This window comes from Drosophila novamexicana, unplaced genomic scaffold (genome assembly GCF_003285875.2).
Source record: "Drosophila novamexicana strain 15010-1031.04,08,12 unplaced genomic scaffold, DnovRS2.1 tig00001059-arrow-arrow-pilon, whole genome shotgun sequence".
In the NCBI taxonomy this organism is placed as follows: domain Eukaryota; kingdom Metazoa; phylum Arthropoda; class Insecta; order Diptera; family Drosophilidae; genus Drosophila; species Drosophila novamexicana.
The window spans coordinates 1,669,866-1,695,406 of record NW_020824837.1 but is presented as its reverse complement, the minus strand read 5'-3'; the positions used below and the strand labels follow the sequence as shown (position 1 = coordinate 1,695,406).

Genomic DNA, 25,541 nt, shown 5'->3' with positions numbered 1-25,541 from the left:
TCTGAACTCCGCACTCAATTTTCTCAGTTTCCATTGACAAATCCTGAAAACACAGCAAAGCTTGTAATTGGTTAATGTTAACTCGAGTAGCCACGTATTTCATATATGGTATATACATTATACTATATAACTCATAGATGCTAAGTCGAGTTTTGGAACTTTTAAAATCGAATTGCTTTACATACTAAGCCACAGTATTTGTTATACCTGATCTCTATAAAACTGTGTCTAGGTATCGATAATTTTGGATGTGATTTCTGGAGGAATAAATAGCCTACGACCTATCGCTCTTAATGATATACCAATTCGATCCAATTATCTTTGGATATGTGCAGCAGCTTAGCTATAAAATGAAAGATAATTTATATATATATTCTATTCAAGAAGCTACATGCCAAATTTGATGACTCTAGCTTTTATAACTTACGAGATTTGCTCAAAAAACACGATTTCGATATCGATTTTCATCGATTACTTGGAAAAGAGGCAAGTTATCGATTATCGGAAATAAACTAGTACTGCGCGGGCGCTTGGCGGAGCTACGATCCAAATTTCAAGTCTCTAGCTCTTATAGGTTCTGAGATCCCTGAGTTCATACATACGGACGGACGGTCGGACTGCCGATCAAGAATATATATTTGTTATGGAGTCGGATATGCCTTCCTCTGCTTGTAACTTACATTTACACAAATACATTATAACCTTTTAACCCATTTTTAATGGATTTGGGGTATAAAAAATGTGTCTACCAAATTTCGGCGGGATAGCATCACAAAGAGCTTATTTAACATAGGTCACATGGATCGAAACCCAAAACGAAAACCTAAGAAACGTGTTATTTTTTAGTTTGGAAACGTCAAATATCAGAGTTTTAACCGGAAGTTTGAATAACGAAAAGGGAATTTCCACATTCGGTTTCAATCCCCATACATATGTATGTAACGGTAACCAGGCCAGATGTTGGGTTCAATTGGGTAACACCATAAACGACGTGTTGAATAAAACAACAAAACTGCACAACAAACAACAAAATTTATGCACAAATCGACTGCGACTTCAGAATCGACACAATTATGCTGCCATATGTTGATGTCCAAGGCGGCAGAGTAAGAAAAAAAAAACGCGCGCAACAGCCTCACACACGGCCACAAACACACAGACACACATGCACACAGATGCACACCAAGAGGTAGAGAGAGAGAGAGAGAGAGAGAGAGGCATAGCTCGTTGCACATTACTGTAGTTTATGGGCACGTGCTCGTTGCCTGACCGCGCTCGATAGTGTAGTATAGTTACGGGCTGAGAATCGGGCAGCGCTGCGTATGCGTAATTTTAATTAAATATTCCCGAAACTAAAAACAAAAAAACAAAGCAATTCTATTTAAACTTTGCGATGCGTGCGCGCGTGAAACTTTTTCATCTGTTGCCGCGGCGCAAGAGACGCAACGGAATGTGAATGCCGCTACGGCTGGCGTCGACGCAGATGCTGGCGCTAGCTGTGACGCTGGCGCCGCTGCCGACGCGGGCGACGCATACAAACAGAGCGGAAAGTCCTGCTTAAAGCAGGGCGGGTTGAAGCTAAACGGGACACTGGCACATGACAAGGCATTCACTGTTTGTGTGTGTGTGTGTGTGAGAGAGTGAATGAGTGAGCGCTTTTTTTTTCTCGTGTGTGTGTGTGTGTGTGTGTGTGTGTGTGCGTTGTTGTTGTGCTTGGGAAAACAAGTGGTTGCCGTGGTGAGAAAACAAGGCGCACACAACTTAAGCGCCGGCTGGCTAGCCCATGAGGTTTAGGGTGTGGGAAATGGACCGTGGGCAGGGATAGCTGGTACCTGACGTCTCTGCACATTTGACAGCTGCAGCGCCGGCGGAAATGAAAGGCAGGCATGTACACAAACACATACACACAGACACACTACGCTCGTAAGCAAACATGACAGTTGCATGGCAGCACAGTGGAACGACTAATGGATAATCATCTCAAATTATAGTTGAGTACGGATATTCAATAATTATAAATAAATGCGAAATCGATTGCAAGTTATCGATACCAAGTGCTGTTATCGATTCACAGTGAAGATAAGCGAGCCAAAAAAAGTCCCAAAACTATTGAATACTTTTTAAAACTAAGTCACAAGCGCTTAAGAGCTCTTTAACGGTACATTGAAAATGCCGATTTAGTTGTTTTTCGAATAAACAAATAGGGTGCAGTTGGAAGGTTCTTTAACATAGACAAATAAGGGTTAACTCATTATTTTAGTCGTCAATTCGTACAATTAATTTGGCAAGATCATAGCCCAAAAAAAAATGCAAGTCGTGATTTCTTTTAATTTTGCACCACTGTGCGTCGCCCCCAATGCAGTACACGCTCCCATTAACGGCTGGTGACTCTGCCTAACGGTACGATGGTGAAGCGTGACAAACAAGCGACAGGCGAACGGCAAGCGGCGCAACTGTTAACTGCAACAACAAACAAGACACAAGCAGACAAACAAATAGGCAAAACAAAATACAAATTAAGAAAATGTGCAGCAAATGATTTGCGCCGTCCAGGTGAAAATAGGACCAAACGTGGCCACAAAGCAAATTAAAAAACAAAAAAAAAAAACAAAAAGTTAAATTGAACAACGCAGCGACAGCGACTAATTGATACAAAAACAAAGCCAAAAACTGTTTTGCGGTTGCGTTGCAAAAAGGGAATTGACAAAAACAAAAACACACACAAATAGGCGACAAACAGCAGGAAAATAACAACAACGGCATCCATAAAAGCAGCGCAATCAAATGATAATAAAAAAGCCGCGATTACAGTGACAGCAACAGCAACAACAATAACAGTAACAACAACAGCAGCACAAGCAACAGCAGCAGCAAAGTTGGCAGCGCCGTCGCACTCACACACACACATTTGTTGATTATGCATGCGTGAGTGAGTCTCGCGTCGCTCAAAGGTGAAACGAGAATAGAGAACGAAGAGGCAGCAGAAAGCAGCCACAGCGACAGCGGCGTCGGCGCTGAAGCCACAGAAGAAGCAATAGCAGTTCAAATGCAAAACAAATTTCAAAAATCGAACAAAACGTACGAAAAAAAAAACAACAAAAAGCTGAAAAGACCAAAGCACAAAGCAAAAGACACAGTTGCCACGAGCGAGGGGTGAGGAAAGCCACCATAAATATTGATTGAAAATCAATAGGTTGCGTCCTCCCCACCGTCAGTCTGTCTATCTGTCTATCTGTCTGTTTGTCTATTTGTCAATTGTAGTTGTGAATTGAAGCCCTATGCGCACTTCCAGTCCAAGTTCCAGCCCACCGGCACAGTTACATACAAACATATGTATTTATGCCTATATACATGTGTACACACTGCTACACAGCTGTATTTCTATTTACATGCATATACATATGTACGTATGTGTGTATGTGCATGCGTGCTGCCAGCGCTGACAAGCTCGGCTTGATAATTTAAACACGTACGCTACCCCTGCCAGGCAGAGACACACACATATACAGCTACATACATATAGAGCAAAACAGACGGAAAAGCACAACAAAAGCAAAAACAACAAAAAATGTCAACACACTTTTGCTGTTGCCGCTGCCATTGTTGTTGCTTGTCGTTGCCTTTGTATGCGTGTGTGTGGTGGTAGGGGGGGGGGGGTCATTTTGGGCTATAGGCTGTAATCAACATTGTCGCTGTCGCTATTGGGGCGCAAAAAATGCCAAAAGAACAGAATAAGTAGAGCACCCCAAGTCTGCGTCGACTGCGACGCTGGCAGCATAAGCCAAACTCGCACACAGTGGACTGAGGGAAAGAGCGCACGAGGCAGAGAAAGAGAGAGTGAATGTGCAAGAGAACGCAGGGGGATTGGGGCAGCATGAAGCCAGCGTATGCACTGAAGCAGCAAATAAACCACGTATTCACACATACATGGAAGAGAGCTCAGCATTCATAAAGCACACGCACACACAGTTAAAATTACATTCACATACATACATATATACGAACCTCAACAGTTTTTCGACATTTTGTTGCTATTTTCGCTGTCGCAGTCGCTGCCTCTGTCGCTGCGGCGGTCGCTGCTGATGCTCACTTAAACGTTAAACGTTCTGCCGTTAGTTGGTTGTTATTGTTGTGTGTGTTTGTTTTGTATCTGCCGTTTCGCTTGATTATATTGTTGTTGTGCGCTTGTGTGTGCACTATTAGTTGTGATATAATTTGATAATATTCTTGTTGTTATTGTTGCTTTGACTTTTTATTTATTGCATTCAATTAACATTTTTGTACGCACTACAAATGCAAACGCGCGACGTCAACGTCGGCAGCGACGCGGCTGCCCCACTGCTGCTGCTTGGCACAAATTTTCATTTGCCAAGGTAACTGATAATACACTCTATTTTGTTGTTGTTGTTGTTGTTGTCGCTTTGTAAAAAGATACGTTTATGAAACAATTTTTGTGTAATTTGGTGGCCTCAGCTGGTGTCGACGACGCTTTTTGCACGAATTCAAGTTAGAGATACAGATACACGTACACAAAACGCGACTTTGAATGCAGCCGGCATTGACAGCGTTTCCAATTATTATTATTATTATTATTGCTGTTGTTGGAGCGAGGCTGGGGCAAGCGGGCGGGCGGGCAGAAGACACTGGCCGAACGCTGTACAGGTGGCAGCAGCGTGGCGAATTGAAATAGCAGCGCGTAAATTGTAGAGAACTAAATATATAACCGACACACACACTATATATATGTATGTACATATGTAGGTACGAGGAACGTAGACGTAGTAAATATAAAAGTTAATAACAACGCAAAGAAATAAACACACACACACACACGAACGAGCCGCCGAACGAGCAACGAGCAAACGGACGTGCGCTCTGTCTGAAAGTTGAGATACGAATGAGCAACGGTAAAAAACGGTGAGCCGGAGCAGAAGCACGCGCCAAAACGAAAGCTAGTAAAAGTTTAGAGCGCGCGAACGTTCTCTGTATTATTGTTCGTGTTTGTGTTATGTCTGTGTGCTGTGTGCGAGAGAACTTCATACAGGTGGTTTAGTCAGTTAATTGTTCGACAACCATGGTGTACAGTAGCCTGAGTTGGTGCTAATTGAATATGTCGTTCTGTATTTACAGTTAATACAACACGTGAGCGCCAGCTCATAATTAGCTGGTTTATGTTTATTCTTCTCCAGCCCAAGTTTACGCGCCAGAAATAGCTGTTGGGCGTTAGGCTGCCAGACTGTCAAAAATATATTGTATGGTAATCACAAGCGTAGCGCTGCCACACTGTGCCAGCAAACTAGTGCAATATGTAAACACAAGCACAGTGTTGCCACGTTCCGATAGCAAATTAATAAATCGATATACGCTATCGATAGCATTTGTGAAAATCAAGCGAAAAATTGCGGACGCGAGTACGTAAATTTGATTAAAAATCTAAATAAAGTTGTTTAAACAAAACTAAATTGTTAAATTGAAACATGGCTGAAGAGTGGCAGAGCCAAAACTTTCGGCAGAATGTCATCTCGAAAATGTGAGTAGTCTTTTTTCAAGATAATATTGTCTTCTTAATGAGGCTTTCCTATGTGTGGCAGCCACGACATGTTGCCGCAAAATGGGCCGGAGCCCAATAAAAATGCCAGCATGATGGAAAATCATATTTTTCGCAAGTCACACACTAAGGATGAGTACCTGGGACTGGTAGCCAAATTGTTTATGCACTACAAGGACGCGTCCCAGCGCAAATCGCAGCCACAGCAACAAAGGCAACAGCAACAACAACAGCAGCAGCAGCAGCTCCAACAACAACAGCAACAGCCTGCCCCGTCGAACGCGGAAATGGGACAACAGAACATTATGCAGGATCCGTTGAATGCTCTGCAAAACCTGGCTAGTCAGGGCAATCGCAATCCACAACTGATGCCAATGGGCGGCGCGCCGGGCCCAAATCAAATGGCCGGTCCCGGTGGACCGGGTACTGCCTCCAATTTGCTGCAAACACTGAACCAGCAGCGACCCGGCCAACAGCAAATGCAGCCCATGCCCAATATACGTGGCCAATTGCCCATGGGCGCCGGCGCCGGGGGACAACAAATGGTACAAGTGCAGCAAATGGCTGGCGGCAATGGACCTGGCGGTGGTGCTGGCGGCATGCAGCTAAATGCTATGGGACCCGCCGTTTCGCAGGGCCAGGGCCAGATTGTGGGCAATGCCGGCGGCATGCCCAATCAAATGGTGGGCCCGGGACCCAATAGTGGACCAACTGGCGGTGCAGCCGGCGGCATGCCCAACCAAATGTCGCCCATGGTGGTGAGTAGTGTGTCAGCATATTGCAAAAATTGTATACATATTCATAAATTATATATTAGATGGGCATGGGCAATCCGATGATGCGTATGAACCAGGGCATGCAGGGCATGCCATCCAATATGCAGCAGCAGCAACAGCATAATGTTGTGGGCGGACCGGCCGGACAGCAGCAGGTGGGCGGACCCGGCGGCTTGCCGCCCAACGCAGTGCAACAGGGCGGCGGCGCTATGAATCCCATGGCCGGCATGAATGTCAATATGCCGCCCAATATGCAGCAAAAGCCAAATATGGGCATGGGCCAGGCGGGCCAAATGTTTGCGGGCAATCGCGGCGGTGTTGTTGGCGGCCAGCAGCAGCAGCCACAGCAGCCTTTCATGCGATCCAGTCCCTCGCCAGCTGATGCACAGCAATTGCAGCAGCAGCAACAGCTGCAGCAATTACAGCAACAACAACAGCAGCAGCAGCAACAGCAGCAACAACAACAACAGCAACAACAACAACAACAGCAATTAGTGGGCAACCAGACGCCCACACAGCAGCCGCCTACACCACAGATGCCCACACCACAAATGATACCCAGCCCGGCCTTGGTGCCGCAATCGAGCCCGCAAATGATGATGCAGAACACGCAACGCAACATACGCCAGCAATCGCCGAGCGCATCGATCAATACGCCCGGTCAGGTGACAGGCAACAGTCCATTTAACCCGCAGGAGGAGGCGCTATATAGAGAGAAGTACAAGCAGCTGACCAAATACATTGAGCCGCTCAAGCGCATGCTGGGCAAGATCAGCAACGATGGCACCAGTCAGTCACAACAATTTGTCAGAAATTATGTATTCCAATTTGTATTTGTGTTTGCAGATGTGGAAAAGATGACCAAGATGAGCAAATTGCTGGAGATTCTATGCAATCCCACGCAGCGTGTGCAGCTGGATACGCTGCTCAAGTGTGAGAAGGCGCTGGAGAAGATGGATCTGGTCTCCTACTCGGGTCAGCAGTTTGGTGTAAGTTAATGCCTCTCCCGTGAAACTGCTCTCTAAACTTTAACACTTTAATAGAAATCGTCGAATCCTCTGCTGGAGGTCATAAATACAACGCTGCAGAGCCCATTGGCGAATCACACGCTGCATCGCACCTTCCGGCCCAGCTTGGAGCTGCTCTTTGGCACAGATATATGCGCGCCCGTGCCCACAAAGAAGCCGCGCCTTGAGGAAAAGACCACGCCATTTGAGCAGGATGTGCCGCATGTGCTGCAGGGCGAGATTGCACGGCTCGATACCAAGTTTAAGGTCAAACTGGATACGACCGCACAAAATAATAACAAGACAATACGTTTGATATGCTGCTTGGATGACAAGCGTTTGCCCAGCGTGCCGCCAGTGAGTGTTAGCGTGCCGGAGGAGTATCCATGGCAATCGCCCGATTGCTCGCTCACCGAGCAGGAATATTCGGCCACGCCGTTTCTGCAAACCGTGCAACAGGCACTGATAGCGCGCATGTCCAAGCTGCCAAAGAACTATTCACTCTCGCATCTGCTGGACACCTGGGAAATGGCTGTGCGTCAGGCCTGTTCGCCGCAATCCAAGCCACGGGCCATGTGCGAACTAAGCACGCTCTTGGGTATATGAACTGCAGCCCTCACGGATCCAAAGATCATTTGCCTCAGCTATATATAGGAATAACAATGCAGAGATCTCTTCGGGCTGTTCTACCCTATATTTCTATAAGATTTGATATAGTTGCCAGGAGCATTAGAAGGTTATATTCGTCTTCTGGAAATGTATTAAGTGGTAACTACTAAATCCTATAAAGTATGTATGTAAATGCTTAATCCGAGTCAATAGCATACTCGGAACATTTTCTGACGCGTCAATTTCCCACTCGAATATAAATTTCTATGATATGAATATTCTGGTTTTATAGAGACCCATATTTTTACGATTTTTGTACCTTAGTCAGATCGTCTTTAAATTGATGCCAATTCAATTCACTTTCTACCTGATATTATTCCCTTATGTTATGATAATTAAATATCCATAAAATCAATTATGTAAAGTATAACTATTAATTACAATAATAATCAACCACAAAGTGTTTAACGAGCCGTGTTTACCCCAAAAACCCTATTCGAAAATCGATATCGGAATTTTAATGAAGCCTTTTAGCCACTGATTGAAGCAACAACGATTCATAAACAATAAGGGCGTCGAATTTATCGAAAATCTTGGTAAAAATTTAACTGATTCAATTTCCGACCAATTGGACAATTATGTGAAAATGATTATCTACGAGTTCACTCTTCACGTTGGTCCCTGTAAGCACCTCTCCGATCTCTATACCAACAGTCTTGAGCACGTTTGCCAGCATCTAATTGACCCGATCGTAAGTAGCCCAGATTAATCCATAATTATCTCATATCCATTAACATCTGATCAATTGCAGAATGCATTCTGGGTGGGCGTGCTGCTTAGCGCCCTGTTGCTCCTCCCGATCCTGTATGTGGCCCATCGACTGATCTGCCTCTATAGGGTATATCCAGTGTATGTGGCCAAAATCCTATATCTGGAGCGCGACGGTTACCCGTAAGTAGTCCCATTCGATTACCAGCTACGACTGCCAGACCGTAACGATCTGACAATCTCCCTCAGCTGTCCGACCTGCTCAGGCCTCCCATATAGGCCCAATCCGGTCATCATCTGCGGCGGTGGCCAACAAGATGGAGGCGACTGCCCGTGCATAGACACTCCAATCCAAATATCTGGGTTGGGTACAACAACCGGCGACGCCTACAAACGTAAGCGTGAATAAGTAAGCATCAAATTTAAGCTAAATATACGAATGTTTGCCTAATTTTGTATAAATAGGTATTGAAATAGGCAATCAAATTTAAATGATACTTGACATTGATTTAGACGCATAGCTAACTTCAAGGCCTACTACAAGTTAAATAACAGACATGAACATTTCAAAAATCGGACAATAAGCACCGAAGAAGGGCAGAGCAAGCTTCCGCTTTCACTCGGATGCGTGGATTCTATGAAATTGGTGAAAGACGTTTTTTAAAAGTTTATTTTTTAAATCAAATGGGTTAGATCAAGGCCTTTTTGATTGAAGTGTCAATTTGCTGAAATGCTTTTGCTAGATCAACATGGTGCTCATTTTATTTATGGAAATTACATTGTATGGTTCAGATTTCGTATTTGTATTTAATTATTTATTTATTTTAGTTTTAATTATAACACATCGAGCTGATGCAAACAGAAAACGTATGCAAAATCGTTGTTGTTAAATTTTATATATTTTTACATGGTGTCGGAGAGCACGAAACTCTGCCAAGATGAAGAAGGTCAACTGGTTGATCCAATGTCTGGTCGCATGCACTTCCATGGCATTCGTGGCCTGTGCCGAGGATGTTGTGTGGCGCGAGGGCTATCAGGGCCATGGCACCGTTCACGAGCAACTCGGCCAGCCCCATGTGCCCGACCCCATGTTCAGCGAGTACGTGCCGAAGACAAGACATAGAAACATTACCAAAGTAAGCCATATGAGCTTGGGTCCAGTCAACGTTATAGCAAATGGCCTTCTTCACCTTTTCTATAGGCCGGGCAAAATGCAGTTAAGTGGTGGGTATATATATTGATATATACATACAGCTGCAACATCTCATCGATCTCCCTATTCTGTAGATTATATTACGGTTTCGAACGGCAGCACCTTAACCATAGAGCGCAAGATGAAATCGAACGACTGGAAGAGTTTGCTGGCCGCCAATAAGCTGCTAATATTGTGGTTGCTGTTCTTCCTGTTGCTCATATTGGTCATACCGATCCTTGGGTAAGCCAAATAGTTGTCCATCTGCAGAGGATAGAATCTAATTGAATTAAATTACAGGATATTGTATTGTTCCTTGTGCTGGTGTCGCTGCAAACGAGGCTGTCCGCCGTGCACGTCGCAACGAGATGCCAAGCTGCGTGTGGTGTTCAGTGTAATCATGGTTATCCTGCTCATTGGATTGATGTAAGTCTGAAATCTCGGTGCCGGAAGTGGGATCCGTTTCTTAATTGCCGCCAGTGCACACAGAATTGGGACCATCATTGCGTTCATTGCCAATAAGCAGATCAGTCGAGGCGTGCGCTCTGCCAAGGAGAGTCTGTTGTCCTCCGGCGAGGGTATCTGCGCCTTTCTCAAAGGCATCTCCGATCATATTGACCATTTGGTCATCACCAATTATCAGGAGCTGAAGGAGCACCTAGTCGAACAGGCAACTGGTATGCAAATTATTTCGCCTATGTAGAGCTTCTTGGGTATATAGATAGATATATAGATATACATCCAATATCATAAGATCTATGCCTTTGCATATGTATTCTACGTTGTTACTTTATTAATTTTGTTCATATGATGCGATCCCCGCAGATGCGTATAAGCATCTATTTTTGGATCTAGCTGATACTTCCGATGGGAATGCGTTGGTCGATTTGGAGCGAGTATTGCAAAACATGCGAGAGGCGAGAGCACGAATGAAGTCGAATATTTGGAATGTGGATAGACTTGTGTTCCTTGTCGCCAATTTCCGGGATGGTAAGTAACTAATTCATATACTCAATCTATATATACTATATAACTATCTTGTTTGATTGAGTGTCTGTCTGTCTGATTGACTGACTGATTGACTGACTGATTGACTTACTGATTGATTTACTGATTGACTTACTGATTGACTTGCTGATTGACTGACTGACTGAGTGACTTACTCATTGACTTACTGATTGACATACTGATTGACTTACTGATTGATTTACTGATTGACTTACTGATTAACTTGCTGATTGACTGAGTGATCCACTGATTGTCCGACTGATTGATTGACTGACTGATTGACCGACTGAGTGTTTAACTGATTGTCTGACTGAATGACTGATTAACTGAGTGTCGGACTACTTGACTGATTGACTGAGTGACTGACTGATTGTCTGATGGTGTATCTGACTGACTGTCTGCCTGAGTGTTTAACTGATTGCTTGACTGACTGAGTGTCTGACTGATTGACTGACTAATTAACTGACTGACTGATCAACTGACTGAGCGAGTGACTGTCTGATTGATTGACTGACTGACTGATTGTCTGACCGACTTACTAAATGATTGACTGATTGATGGATCCGATTTTAAACGACAAAGTGAAACAAGAAAGTGAATTTCTCCAAAATAGTGTGGAATCTTATCTATCTATTGTATATTTAATCTAGCCATGCGTTACTACTATCGTGAGACGTATCGCGGATTTATCATTTTATGTCAGAGGCCACAGTGTGATGAGAAGATGATATCTTTTGGCTTTCAAAGTTGGGTAACCAAATGTATGCATTTGGATGGGGTATGCACTTCAGATCAATTACAAAATTTTGAAAATAATTTAGTTGTTTTTTTTTAGTTGCCTAACTCAACCAAGTTTTGGGGGGCAATGGATAAATCAGTTAAACTTAACTTAGAAAATATACCAAGGCTAGGTATAAAGCGCCTATGGGAAGTTGGTGAAAATTTAAAAAAAATTATGGATCCGACTATTCCGCCGTTAATTGCAAGGTTGGATCGATGCGGTGACCTGCTCATACAGCAAAGGGAAGATTTAAAGAAAATTATCGACGAGATGCTGCACAATGCTAACGATAAAACAATAAATTCTGCAAAATCATTAGATAACATTCTAACCAACTTTGGTACCGATCGCACTGCTATTAATATTATTGTCTGCATCACTTTAATGTTGGTAAGTCCTTGAATACCATAAAGAACATGACAATCCCCTTGACCCCCTTCGCCAACGACAAATATCATTTCAGTGTTGCCACCCTGTCGTATGCACATGTGGCAGCATCGAAAAATGTGTGTCAATAAAGCACAAATAGGAATTACCCCACTCTCGAAATCGGTAATTATTGAGGTAACATTGTGCTAACATTGTCTGTTCAAAAGGAGCTATTTTCTCCGAGCTCAGGATAAAAATATATGTATTGCGCATAGAACTGTTTAGATCGCCAAAAGTTACATTGATATATCAATATCGCAATGAGCGATGAATATATCGATATGTGAATAATAATCGAAATGTGCAAGCATCGATACTACTAGCTACGACTTTTTACCGTTTAAACTGTGCGAACGTGTTGTGTGTTGATTTCGTAATGGATATATTACCTTTTCATTTCAGATAATTGTCATGTTGATAATTGGCCTAGTATGGGGCATGTGTGTGCGTGCAAACAACCTGGGATCTGGTGCCATGCTAGTGTAAGTAGTTGATTGCCAGGCTGCCTTGGCACTTGGGAGACATTGTTATTTGAAACATTTGAAAAAAACTTACAGATCCGTTCTGCTGATATTTTGCGTGTTCTCGTTTATAACGATTGTTGGACTATTTTATTTTATGCTTGGATTTCTCACATATAATGCTGCCTGTCGATCGACTATTACCACAACGAACAGCTTCATGGATTCCAGGATCAACGCACCCGTTGCCGATGAAGAGCAGGACAGAAATGCGATGAACACGACAACAACGACAATTTCGAAAAATGTGTTCGACTGCAAAAGAAATGGAACCTTTTTCGATTTGTTGAAAGAAAAGGGCCTATACGATGTCATGAAATTAAAGGGCATGTTGCAAATAGACGAGGCTGAAAATGAATTTAAATGGCATTCATTTAAAGGCGATTTGTCTCAGATGGCGCTGATAACTCACAGAGAGCTGCGTTTGCTTTATAAAGTCCTGCAGCCATTGTTTTTTTATCGTAGCCGTTTATATACGGATGTTCTCTGTCTGCCAATGACGCGTACTTCCTTACAGGATATGGACGATTTGGTAACTAAAACGGGGTTTAGCTTAATTTACAACTTTTTTAAGGGCCGGACTGACTATTCAAGAATGTGGATGAGCTCTTGTAGCTATTTCACAGTCAGTCGTGATATACAACCATTTAAGGAAGTAGAAGCTGAAATTCCAAAATATGTTAACAAAATAAAGAGCAACTTGGAGGTGATCGATAGACTTATATTGTCCGAAAACTTGGATTTTAATGAAACCTTTCAGCCAATGATTGAGGCAATAATCCGAGCTCAAGAATTCATAAACTATAAGGGCGTCGAATTTATTGAAAATCTTGGCAAAAATTTAACTGGTTCAATTTCCGACCAATTGGACAATTATGTTAAAATGATTATCTACGAGCTCACTCTTCACGTTGGTCCCTGTAAGCACCTCTCCGATCTATATACCAACAGTCTTGAGCACGTTTGCCAGCATCTAATTGACCCGATCGTAAGTAGCCCAGATTAATCCATAATTATCTCATATCCATTAACATCTGATCAATTGCAGAATGCATTCTGGTTGGGCGTGCTGCTTAGCGCCCTGTTGCTCCTCCCGATCCTGTATGTGGCCCATCGACTGATCTGCCTCTATAGGGTATATCCAGTGTATGTGGCCAAAATCTTATATCTGGAGCGCGACGGTTACCCGTAAGTAGTCCCATTCGATTACCAGCTACGACTGCCAGACCGTAACGATCTGACAATCTCCCTCAGCTGTCCGACCTGCTCAGGCCTCCCATATAGGCCCAATCCGGTCATCATCTGCGGCGGTGGCCAACAAGATGGAGGCGACTGCCCGTGCATAGACACTCCAATCCAAATATCTGGGTTGGGTACAACAACCGGCAACGCCTACAAAAGTAAGCGAGAGTAGGTGCGTATCGACAGCTCAATTTAAATTATTGTTAAATATACTAATTTTTGTTACAAACTGTGCCAAATTTAAATGTTTAAGACATGGCCTAATCAGCTACAGGTGTTTATTCATTTTGTGGCAGGAGAAGCTCTTTATATAGATAGATATATATTTATTTAAAAGCCAGTATTTATCGTTCGTATTGTTTTACAGAGAGTCAAGTGAATCTCGTAATTACTGAGTTATATATCAGACCAACTGTATATACTCCACAGTGTCGTTATTTTTAGCGAGGCCTCGATCCCTCGATCTAGCGTATTCAATGATCATCCTATTCGATCCAAAGATTCCCCCACATTCGATAGACTTGATTTAAATATTTATACGGAAAATATATTTTCGCATTGTTTTTTGTTTTTGTTTTCTTGAGATTTGTACCTTGGCTTTGTACCAGGTATTTTCCATGCTTATTTTCTTCACATGATGCAATAAATACAATTTCGTTATGATTACAAAAAAGTGTAAGAGCGTTAATTATTGTACAATAGAGAAAGAGTTAAGAAAACTTAAATATCACAGAATTGTAGCTATATAGTATATAGTATATATATGCACTAGGTATTTTCAGAAGAGCTCTAAACTAAAATGTGTGCTTGGAAACATGTTGTTGTGCAGCATATCCATGGACATAAGGACAATTGTGTAATATGAATCTAGAATAACGATGACAAGAAATAGCTCTTAACTAGGTCTTAAACTATAACGCCAGCTGGCCCGCATATGGATGTGCTCCAGTTTTGTGATTGAGCTGGTTCATACTGTGTCGAGATGAGATTGTGGTCCGTCTATTTATCGGGCTTGAACCGCCGACGCCGCTGTTGCCACAAACGGGGACGATCGATGCTGTTGCAGGCGCAGCAAATCCGGCGCACTGTAGATGTGTAGACTGCTGGAGGATTGGCTCGACGAGGCGGACATGCGTTGTGATTGTGGACTCGAGGCGGAGACGGCAGCGACAGCAGCTGGTGCTATTGCGCGCAGCTGTAGCGTTGGCTCGCACAGCGCAGTCGCCGTCGTTGTCGTCGCCGCAGCAGCAGCAGCAGTGGCAGCGGCAGCTGCTTCGGCGGCCGCCGTGGCAAAGCTGACATTGCGATTGACTCCGTTCGCCTTGTCCTTGTTGTGGCGCTTCACGTGCTTGGACAGATGATCGCTGCGCATGAACTTCTTTGAGCAGACGCCGCACTGGAACTTCTTTTCGCCGGTGTGCGTGCGCTTGTGCCGCGAGAGCTCATCGGAGCGGGAGAAGCGCTTGTCACAGTTCTCCCATTTGCATATGAACGGACGCTCCCCAGTATGGACGCGCTGATGTGCCTTCAGGTGGCTGCTCTTGAAGTAGTTTTTGCCGCAATCAGGAAAGCTGCACTCGTAGATGCGGCTGCGTGTGGCCGCCGCCTGGGCGGCGGTAATGCGTTTGCCTCCCATCGAGGACAAGGCTGGAGATGCGGATGAAGTTGGAAGCTGGCTTGGTAATTGTGGCTGTGCACCGGCGGCGGCGGCGGCAGCGGCGACAGCAACGGCAACGTTGCTCAGCAGCAGCAACTGTGAGTTTGCAGCAGGTGCTGCAGCTATATAGACGCTCGTCGCGGACGCTGGACAGGATGTGTTGTTTTGCTGGTCCGTTGCTGACGATGGTGTGCTGCATGGTTCCACGGCAGTTGGTTTTGTTGTTGCCGTGGGTAGTGCCACCTCGGCGGCACGTTTGCGATTCATTTTGTATTTGAGATTGCGCCACACATTCTCCTCCGGATAGTCATCGGCAATGGGTGTGCCGAGTGCGCCAGTATTGGAGCAACTGGAGCTGGAGCTGGAGCTGTTCTCCTCATTGGTTGAGGAGCTGACCGTGCCCAGGCTATTGACGCGCATAATGACGCTGACGCGTTGCGCCAGTGCATCCTCCGCCTCCTGTTCGTGTTCGTGCTCATGCTTCAGCTGCTGCTGCTTATCGGGTGGAGGCGTTAATGTAACCGCCGGCTGTTCCAGGCGCGCCTTTTTGCATGGCAGCACATCGGCGGCATCGTCCTCCGTGTCCGAGGGATTGGGTGTTATGATGCCGGCGCCAGTTTTTTGACTCTTCTGATTGGCGACCAGTTTTAGCTTGGCCTTCAGCAGATTCTCATTGACCTGTTGTTTGTCCTTGGCGGCCTAAAAGGTGAGAGAAGGGAAGAGTTCGATTAGCAACGGGTTCAATAAACACATTCACTTATACCCTGCCTGAGTTGACCTACAATAACTTTTTGCAGCGGGTGCAAAACCACGAAAATTCGCTAATTAAAGTGCGCGGGCGTCGACGTCGACGTCGACGTTGGCGTCGGTTAACAGCGACAAGGCCGTTCACATTTAACCTTAACCCGCCGCAACGGCCCCCACGCGAATTGAACTGAGCCCAGTGCGGGGTTAATGCACGTCGCGACTTTATGAATTTTTGTATACCCTGCACACAGTTCAATCGGGTAATATACACGCAAAATAATAGTGACGCCTTGAAATGTGTCGCAAATTGTCTACAGGGTAGCTACCGGTCGGCTACTATCGGCCATGTCATTTACTGGTTTTGTTTAATGCCAGTTTTTTGAACTTTCGAAAGCCTTTTTGGCCATAAATGAAGAATATTTTTGTATTTGCGTCGCAGCCCAAAAGCATGCATTAAAAATGGCGCTGCGTTCAATGATTTTTATGGGCTCGGCACGTTACCGTTTCTAAGTGTGCGTGTGTGTGTTTGTGTGCGTGTTTTGTTTGTTTGCTTGCGGGCCAGATAAGCCGAAAGCGAAAAAATGTGACATATTTTATGTGAGACGCTGCAGTCGACGTCGGTGCCTGTCTGGGGCTTGGCTGTGTTTGTTTTTGTGCCGCTTGCCTTTTCTAATTGGCAACTCACCTTCGCGCGCTCTCACAATCGCACACACACACACACACACGCACGCGAATGCTCTCAAACAAATGCGCTCCTCTGACTACGTCAGCAGCGCAATTGGGAGACGCTCTCTTTGACGCGCTCTCAGCAACACACAAGGCGCGCAAATATAACTACGACATCTCCACATTGCTGTGGAGTCCAATGTTCGCCCTATATGTGTGCATGTGTACGTGTATGTGTGCGTTTGTGTTTGTGTCACTCGCTGTGCATGCGGTGTTCACGTGAAAGCATGCCCGCTGCGTGATCGCATAGCGCTACACTAGAGCGAACGAGATGCGAGACTTTTGTTTTTAGAAATGCGGCGAGTGCAAGCGAGCGGGCACTACACTTAATGGTTTGCCTTGCCATATATATTTTTTTTTGTTGCGTGATTTGTCAAAAGCGAAGGCGTCTCCACTGTCTGGGGGCACGAATTAAATGCGGGAATTCGCTGTAGCTGTATATATGTATGTATATGTATGTGTGTGTGTGAACGTGTGTGTGCAGGCTGCATTTTTCGCATTTAATTTTAATTAGTTTGCACTGCACTAATTTACACACATTTACACGCTCCACTTTGTAGGTCAATCTCTTTGAGCTCTGAGTCACTTGGACTTACGTTTTCCACTTTGTTATCCCGAAGCGGGGGCGTTGCAGGCGGCGACGGCAGCAGCAACGTATCCATATCCATTGTGTATGTAGTAAATATTATTTAAATTTTTATTGAATTGCACTTTGCACTTATTCAACTGTCTTTGGCACCTGCACAGAGAGTTACTGCAGGGGCACTGGAGTCTATTTGGTTTGGCTTGTTTTTCTTTCTTTTAATTTTTCTTATCACTTATCTAAATCTGTGTGAGCACTTTTTGATTTACACAAGATTTTTAGCCTTTTTATATAGTTTATTTATTTTTTTTATATATATTTCACTAGATGCGGCTGCTTGAAGAGAGCCCGAGTGAGCGAACCGTAGCGTTCAGAATTCAACAGACGAATGAACAACATTCAGACTGCGAGCTTCCACCAGACCATCGCTGTCGCAGCGCGCGCACACACTCACAGGCATACGAGCTGGTGAGAGTGTGAGAGTGCAGGGAGCGCATGCTGTCGACGTAATCACTTGCAAGTGTACTCTGCAGCGGTAGCCGAAACGCGCGGGGGTGTGCTGGGCGTCTGTACAAAAATCGTCATCGAATATGTCGGCGAAGCAACCAGTGCATTGGAACCCAGCGGAGGACATAACTGCGGCTGTAACTGCCTATGTACGTACGTATTTCGGCATCAGGCAGTGACAACGTGGGCAGCTCTCGATAGAGCGGGGCGCGTGTCACGTCCCGAGCACAAACCAAAACTCACAAAACACGACTTTTCAAATATGAAGTATAGGATACAGTTACAAACTTTTGAACTTTCCTTTTTATTTGAGTAAGTGAAATTTTTCTTTTCTATTTCGAAATTTTTTCCAAATTTAACAATATTATTTTCATAAGCATTTTCAATTAACAAAACATTTTATGTTAACGCCCCTTCAATTTCTGTGTTAATTCGTGCGCGTGATAAAGCGTGCATGTTTTACTAGAATTTTATTTTGTAAGCCGATTGAGGCTCGTGTCACGAAAGCAAAACTCACTACTCTAGGTATTTATAGTACGCCCCCGCAGCGCTTACATATGGCCGAAGCGTAGGGGCTGTTTGTGTTGTGTTGGCGGTAAAAGGTCAGGTCTGTGCCCACGCAGGGCCCTTAGCAGGCAGAAGGTAGCGACAAACACACTAAGAGCACGTAACAAGCGCATGGACGTCATCAGCTGTTTACCACACGGCTCTCGGCCGCGGGGCGTTCGGGGGAAAACACAAAATTCCATTGGAGCTATCTATTCATAGCTGTTGTTCATGCACATGAAGCGTGCACAGCAAAGGCAAAAACAAATACACACAAATGACACACATATATATATATATATATATATATATATATATATATACGTACATATATATATGTATGTATGTATGTATGTAGCGAGAGGCACACACAGACACACCCCGAAGCCATGGTTGAGTCTGAGGCCCGGCCATACCATTGACGCCGCCAAAGCTGAAGCTGCGGCTGACGCATTTGTTGCTACGGAAGTTCGTGATTAAGCGCTTAAGGCAGAAGAAGAAATAAACACAACAAAAAAGCAGGCTTGAGCTTGGACTGGTCAGTGGCTTTGTCCAGACAGACAACACTTTGGATCAGCATTAATATATCGGCTTTACTGCATATATTTGCATGTACATTAGCCGCATTGTCCGACATGGGGGCAGCTAACACACACATCAACATGTGTGCAAAAGTCCAGACGCAGACAGATTTCATTAATGGGCAAAACCCGTACGGCGTGGTGTGGGGTCTATAGCTACGCTCACCAGTTGAGCTCACCGCGTTGCCAGCTGCAAAGAAAATCGAGCGCAAGTTAAGCCAAATAATGTTAGTTGATGACAGTTGACTTGATAATTTAATGCCCACGCTTAGCGGCTTGCTACTCACAATTCGTCAAGAGTTAGTCAAAGGCATTTGAGTCTGGCAACGCTGGCCAAGCCCGTAACAGTTTCACAAGCAAAAAGGGGCTCGTGCCACTCACAGACAATCAGCAGAGCGCCAGAGAGCAAGAGCAAAAGAGAGAGAGAGAGAGAGAGAGACACACATCAAACAGCTGTGACTATTTTATAGTGTGGCGCTCTTGCGCAACAAAAACAACAACATGGCGGGAGAAAAACTGAAACTAGCACGCCATACAAAACACGCGCGAGAGAGTATTATCATTCTGTGTATCACGCGTTGACCTCATGATGTTCACGTGAACATTTGTTGATACTTGCCAGCCCAGCTAGCAGCTAGTATAGGCCGCTGCGAGCGGTCGGGCAGGTGGACGGTAGAAGGCGGCGTGCCTATTTCACTATTTATGGCTGCTTGTATGTATGTGTGTGAGTGAGAGACTTTGAGTGTTGCGGTTGGGGGAGTTTGTTGTTGCGTGTTTTGCTTGTTATTGGAAACGGAATTAAAATTTGTGCGGAACTCAAGTGCAATAATAATGTTGCGTGGGCGTGTAAATGTGCTATCTCTGCTTCTGCTTGCTGCAGCGAAAATTTTGTTGAATGCAAAGTGCGCAACGCAATTGAAGCCTGCCACATCATATGAAGACGTGCGGTTAGCCCAAGCAAATTAAATATGTAAGCATACAAACATAGATATGGTTGCATTGGTGTGTGTATGTGTGTGTGAGTGTGCTTATTGTGCTATGTACGTTTTAATTTAATCAGCACTACGAAGGGCATCTAAAATTAGCAAGAATTCCGGTTCCAGGCGGCAGTTCAAGTTCAGTGTGGGACTTGTACGATTTTTGCCTTGACATGCATTTGGTAGCCACCTACGTAGCAACTGCAAGCTTCTCCAACCCCTGAACCGAGGGGGGGACCACCCGGTGTTCACAAACCTACGCACATTCACAAGTGCACGTAGGCCGCCGCCGCCAACGCAAAGGGTTGCCAGACAGGGTGAGATGGGCTAGGGCGCGCAAGAACGAACATGTAAGAGAGAGAGGGAGAGAGAGAGAGCTAACGCCATTTGAGAGCTTGCGCATTGACGTAACCTGATGTAACAGTTACGTAGCCTGCTCTCGATGACGTCACACGCAGTTTCCTCCTGTTGCTCCAAAGGTCAAACAGAGAAGCAACACGGCCAATGACGTCGCAGGGCCAACGGATGACGGTTCAAGGCCTCTGCCATATGCCTTATTAATGAACTCGAGCTTTCTGGGTATTTCTTCTTTTTTTTTTTTTTTTTGTGCCCCCAGCAGCGTATAATGTTATGTGTTGGCTGTTTGTGTCTTTTTCCACGCTTGGACGTCAATCACAGGTGAACGTGACGTCAGCTGCTAAACGGAACATGTACACAGTGAGTGCTCGATCTTGTTATTGGACATGCCATTAACTTTCTGGCAAGCCTGTCCGAATCAAAATTCTTTTGTCGAAAATCCGGCACGGCAACACCGTACAATTTCCAAATTTTATTTTCACCAATGTCCAAGTCATTCACATTTCGCTTTTCTTTCGATTTATTGCTGTTGTTGTTGTTGTCAATTTTTCTTGGCATCCGAATGCGAATGGGTGAATGGGTAAAACCCCCAAACTTGTCTTTGCCGCGCTCTGTTTCACACGCGCCACACAAAATGCTGCTCAAAATTTGCCTCCATGACGTCATGCTCGTGCCCAGCAGCAGCGGCAGCAGCTAACTCGTGACAATGCAGCTCGACACCCTCCTGACCACACCTGAGATACAATAAATGAAATTTTGTTTAGCGAAATTAGAAATAAATCAATTTGTCGAGCGATAACAGCTGCTCAAGTAAACAAATAGTTGGCTCTATCCAAAATTGAACCATTTTAGAAAGTTAGGTTAGGTTTTGGAAGATGATAAGATGAAGATTTTGCGGGGCTGCAAAATATGCAAAGAAATGTAACCTTCATTTTTATTATCTCGTTGTTCAATAATTTTGTTAACCTCTTGTTCTCTTCTTCTTACAAATACATACATATATCTATTGCTTTACAACACTGGATGTTGTGGCTGTTAACTTTTAAAAGTTACAGAACATTTTTTCCTTTTCCTTTTTAAATTCTTTGCTAAAGAAATAAACATAGGAATATTTTCACGGAAGTTTTAACTGTATTTGATTTTTGTACTCTTAAATAGTTTCACATTTGTTGCTTACTGCACAATAACTGCCCCTCAGACATATCATTTGGTTGCGCCCGCTCCCGCCCACGCCCCGCGGCCCGTAAAACAGGCTAATCCCTCATCTGGCTGGGGCCTACGTGCCGGCTGACGCGTTGCGCACGTCTATCTCTATGTAGAGCTCCACGGCGAGAACTTTACTTCACATTTTGGATTCAATCGGATGCAGGCTTTGCGTTTTGGAAATATTGTTCTCAAATGAAAGCGAAGGTCATTTACGGGTGCCCCGTGGAAATTTACGTACAAGGTTTTTATTTTTTATTCAGCTGCCAGAACAGAAGATGATAATGATGATGATGATTCTGTTCGCCTTGGCATGGCATTCCCCTTTTACCTGGTATTCTGGTATTCAGTGTGCGGCATTATTCTGGCTTGCCCGCCGACCTTGGCCCAGTTCCTGCCCTTGCCAAATCTCCCAACTGAACTTGAAAGTTGTTGTCCGTGGACAACAGGACGGCGACGACGACGACGACGACGGCCTGGTCGACTGACCCTGAACCGGTTCATCTGAACGCCTTTAATGGGGCAATGACAGTTGGCTTTGTTATTTCTTCTTTTACTTTTTTATATATACATATATTTATTTCTTTTGCCTATGCCAACATCGTGGCCATCATCATCATCATCATCATGATGATGATCATTATTATAAGCAGTCGGGGAATCGTGAGTAGTCTCAATGGGAAATCAACAAACATCATCAATAAGATCAAACGGAAGAAAAACCAAGCCAGCATGTACTTGACCGACTGCGCAATACCCTGCTCACAGTGTTAACTTGAAGACTTTCAAACTGTCAGCAAATTGCAGTTGCTTTCAAACCGTGACGTCAGCAAATGTTGACTACAGTTGAGGTCACGAGTAGCTTAGCCCGTCCCTAGTGGGCGTGGCACACTTTCCATTTTTTTTTTTTAACGGACGACAAAACTAATTAACTCTCGTTCACTTTGAGAATGGGGTATTTAAAATAAAAAGATATACGTAAATATGGCACAAAAAGCAAACAGAAATAAATCTAGAATATAGGGTGCTAAGGGCGGGCGAGGGGCAGGGCAGGAGGAGAAGGCAATCTATAGTCCAATACGCCGGAAAGAGCGAATGACGACGAGGTCGCATATTCTGCGGCTGATTTGCACGTGAAGTCAACGTGAACAGCAACACACGCTAGAGCGAGACAGCACCAGACAGAGAGAGAGCGAGCGAGAGAGAGAGCACGCAAATAGATTAACAGCTAGAGAGCGGCAGACTCGCATAGTGAAAGAGCAAGAGAGACAGAGAGAGAGCCAGAGCGAAGGAGGATGAGACATCTTATTATTCACAGTTTGCATGACGTGCGCACGGGACCCAAATTGTCCGGCTGATGCGTTCGGCTTGCCCGTCAAAGGCCAAGCCCATTGCGAGTTACCGTAAATTGGCACTGATAAGGCCGACCAGCTGGCCAGCGCATGGTCAGCCGTGTGGGCGTGGCTGTGCCGGCATTATCATTGCGGAACGTGCAAGTCAAGCGCTTATCGCTGGCATCAGAGCTTACGGCGTGCGCCCCCAGCGTACGGCGTAGCTGTCGTTTCTGTCAATAGATTGTGCAGCTGATATGCCCCGTCCGGGAAGCGGGCTAATCAATGGGCAGCCCGGTGCTCGGGTATATGCAGCTGCTGCTGCTGCTGCTGCTGACTGCAGTTCCAGGCTGACATTTCATTTTTATTTCTACTGAATGGGCCTATCTGGCATTATGTGCAGGTGAATGGAATACGGCTTTGTACTACGATTATGCGAAACTATTTATGCCCTGTTGAGTGGCTAAATGGGGTATGCTGAAGTGGTTGCAAATGCATGTAACAGACAGCCGATGGCGTCGTCGATTAGTTAAGAGATATTTATTTATATTTCTGATCAGCCAGATCCAGAGCTCTGTCGGGTTGTTTGTCTATACATCTTTATATAATTTTCGATAACCGATATTTTTTGTTCGATTTCACTCAATACTGCAAGCATCGATAGGTATCTCTCTCAGGCTATATCGATAACCGATAATTTTTATCGATAACTCGTTATATATCGATCGCAAGCTACCAAGTTTTTAGCAGTTCTAATGTCTTCTTTTGTACTTCATCTAAAATATAATAAATTCTTAGAGGCTTTACCTTGATTTCTGGTATAATCAGGCCCCGAAATGGCATTTTTACGACCTCAACATTTCACAATAATCGGAAGTTACTTCGGAAACAATTTATTAGAGTTTGGGTCTGAGATAAGAGCAAGTAAGTTAGTAGGAATGTTGGTTACAGGGTATCTGCCAGTCGGGCACTCTCTCTGAAAAAACACAACTACTTGTTGTTTGCTTTATTGTATTTTAATTGAATTGAAATATATGTTAATGAAAGCCACTTGAGTTTTTACCTAAATGGGAATTTCTTTGGGAATTCCTCAACATTTGCCTAAGGCGTAAACTGTTTGGGAATTCTAAAGTATTTGTTCTTCATCGCTTGATGGGTTGTCCGTAGAGCCCAAAGAAATTCCCCGCAAATGGGAATGCAACAATATTGATTCAATAGTCGTTTTTATTTTCTGTGTTTGTTTTTGCTAAAATATTCCTCTAGATAAAGGCCTAGCAGAAAATATAAAAATGTAAGTGTGACTAATGCGAGGCGCTTGATTGCGAAATACATAAATTCAAATGACTCAATCGACAGAAAATTTAAAAAACTGTAAAAAAATATAACTAATCAATTATCGAAAGATGCGCAAGTTTCCATATTCCCTTCAAGTGCAGCTCACTCAACAATTGTATTAATATTGTCTGTCAGATTTAGTCTGTTATATCTGGGTCCCATTTAGGTCTATTTACGTAGTCGCAGCTACCAAAAGTGACGTGTGCCATGTGGCTGACAATTTTGAAGGGGCGTTGTTTAATTACGACCTCGGCTCGTCTGTGGCTCGATAACTGTCCCTCGGACTTGGCATTGTTGATTAACACGCGTTGTTTATTGTGGGTGTTGTTGTTGTTGTCGTTGTTGTTGTTGTTGTGGAACCCTTGGAGGCTCGAGCAATGGAAACAACCCAAGTGCGCAACGCTTTAGTCTGCCAGAGGAGACAAGCAGCAGGCCAGCCCACCTTGTCAGTTGTTGACGCTGTTATAGGAATTGTTGTTCACATTTTATTGTTTGCCATTCTCTATACCCTGTAATTAGTGGAAATTGGCAAAAAGAAGAGTCAACATACGAGGCCATCGGGTATATATATATATATATATTCCAGATGAGCAAGAGCTGAGTCCATTTGTTCAGATCTAAGTCTATTCCAGGGTTAAGATAACGTTCGGAACTTGAAATTTAATCTCTCGTATATCTCATGGAGAATACTTTAAGCTTCCACAAAATCGATAAATATCGTTCTAAATATATGCACAAATTGAAAGAGGAACTTCTAGCCCCCGAAATTATCTCTCTTTTGATATATGATGAATGAATGAATCAGGACAGGAACCAGTCGCTTCGTGCCTGGCAAATTGTTTTTACAGGGTAAATTCCAGTCAGTCACACTCACGAATAGAGCACTCGTTGTTTACTTTTGCGAAAGTGCTTGACTTAAAGTCGGATATTTTAGAGTCTGTGACGAATGTGGACCGCATGACGATCGCCCAATGAGTACCTCCAGCTATGTGTGTGTGTGTGTGTGTGAGTGTGTGTGTGTCGCGTTATCAAGCTGCAAACAGCTTGAACTGATTATTCGCACACACGCATCGATTGAGTGCTCGACTGATTGATGGACCCGTGACTACC

The 25,541-nt window shown here is 44.3% G+C and overlaps 3 protein-coding genes across 5 annotated transcripts; 2 read left to right on the top strand and 1 right to left on the bottom strand.

Moving 5' to 3' along the window:
• The first annotated feature begins 5,401 nt into the window (after positions 1-5,401).
• Positions 5,402-9,283, top strand: LOC115765999 (mediator of RNA polymerase II transcription subunit 15). Its single transcript, XM_030709767.1, has 5 exons — positions 5,402-5,530; positions 5,592-6,306; positions 6,366-7,113; positions 7,171-7,313; positions 7,368-9,283. Exons 1-5 carry the CDS (start codon positions 5,478-5,480, stop codon positions 7,935-7,937), a joined length of 2,229 nt encoding a protein of 742 aa, XP_030565627.1. The 5' UTR covers positions 5,402-5,477; the 3' UTR covers positions 7,938-9,283.
• A 270-nt stretch (positions 9,284-9,553) lies between these two features.
• On the top strand, positions 9,554-18,384 carry LOC115765997 (prominin-like protein). 3 transcript variants are annotated; one of them, XM_030709765.1, is made up of 12 exons: positions 9,554-9,932; positions 9,996-10,143; positions 10,201-10,326; positions 10,390-10,577; positions 10,726-10,890; positions 11,559-11,686; positions 11,744-12,079; positions 12,521-12,600; positions 12,676-13,627; positions 13,688-13,827; positions 13,894-14,053; positions 17,922-18,384. In XM_030709765.1, the coding sequence occupies exons 1-11, from the start codon at positions 9,647-9,649 to the stop codon at positions 14,051-14,053; spliced, it is 2,709 nt and encodes a 902-aa protein (XP_030565625.1). In that variant the 5' UTR covers positions 9,554-9,646; the 3' UTR covers positions 17,922-18,384. The 3 variants fall into 3 exon arrangements, with proteins under 3 accessions (XP_030565625.1, XP_030565626.1, XP_030565624.1); XM_030709766.1 differs by lacking the exon at positions 17,922-18,384 and adding an exon at positions 17,572-17,600; XM_030709764.1 differs by lacking the exon at positions 17,922-18,384 and adding an exon at positions 14,654-14,731.
• Positions 14,861-17,915, bottom strand: LOC115766000 (Krueppel-like factor luna). Its single transcript, XM_030709768.1, has 2 exons — positions 17,608-17,915; positions 14,861-16,237 (listed from the first exon to the last, which is right to left on the bottom strand). The coding sequence occupies exons 1-2, from the start codon at positions 17,677-17,679 to the stop codon at positions 14,885-14,887; spliced, it is 1,425 nt and encodes a 474-aa protein (XP_030565628.1). The 5' UTR covers positions 17,680-17,915; the 3' UTR covers positions 14,861-14,884.
• Positions 18,385-25,541: the final 7,157 nt, after the last annotated feature.

Excerpts from the sequence above, each read along its gene's own strand:
- LOC115765997 (XM_030709765.1), top strand. The coding sequence starts at position 9,647 with ATGAAGAAGGTCAACTGGTTGATCCAATGTCTGGTCGCATGCACTTCC. Across the intron at positions 10,144-10,200 it reads TTGGTCATACCGATCCTTGG|GATATTGTATTGTTCCTTGT; the intron begins GTAAGCCAAATA and ends ATTAAATTACAG. Across the intron at positions 13,828-13,893 it reads CTGGAGCGCGACGGTTACCC|CTGTCCGACCTGCTCAGGCC; the intron begins GTAAGTAGTCCC and ends AATCTCCCTCAG.
- LOC115766000 (XM_030709768.1), bottom strand. The coding sequence starts at position 17,679 with ATGGATATGGATACGTTGCTGCTGCCGTCGCCGCCTGCAACGCCCCCG. Across the intron at positions 16,238-17,607 it reads GGGATAACAAAGTGGAAAAC|GCCGCCAAGGACAAACAACA; the intron begins GTAAGTCCAAGT and ends CTCACCTTTTAG.
- LOC115765999 (XM_030709767.1), top strand. The coding sequence starts at position 5,478 with ATGGCTGAAGAGTGGCAGAGCCAAAACTTTCGGCAGAATGTCATCTCG. Across the intron at positions 5,531-5,591 it reads CAGAATGTCATCTCGAAAAT|CCACGACATGTTGCCGCAAA; the intron begins GTGAGTAGTCTT and ends TATGTGTGGCAG. Across the intron at positions 7,114-7,170 it reads GATCAGCAACGATGGCACCA|ATGTGGAAAAGATGACCAAG; the intron begins GTCAGTCACAAC and ends TTGTGTTTGCAG.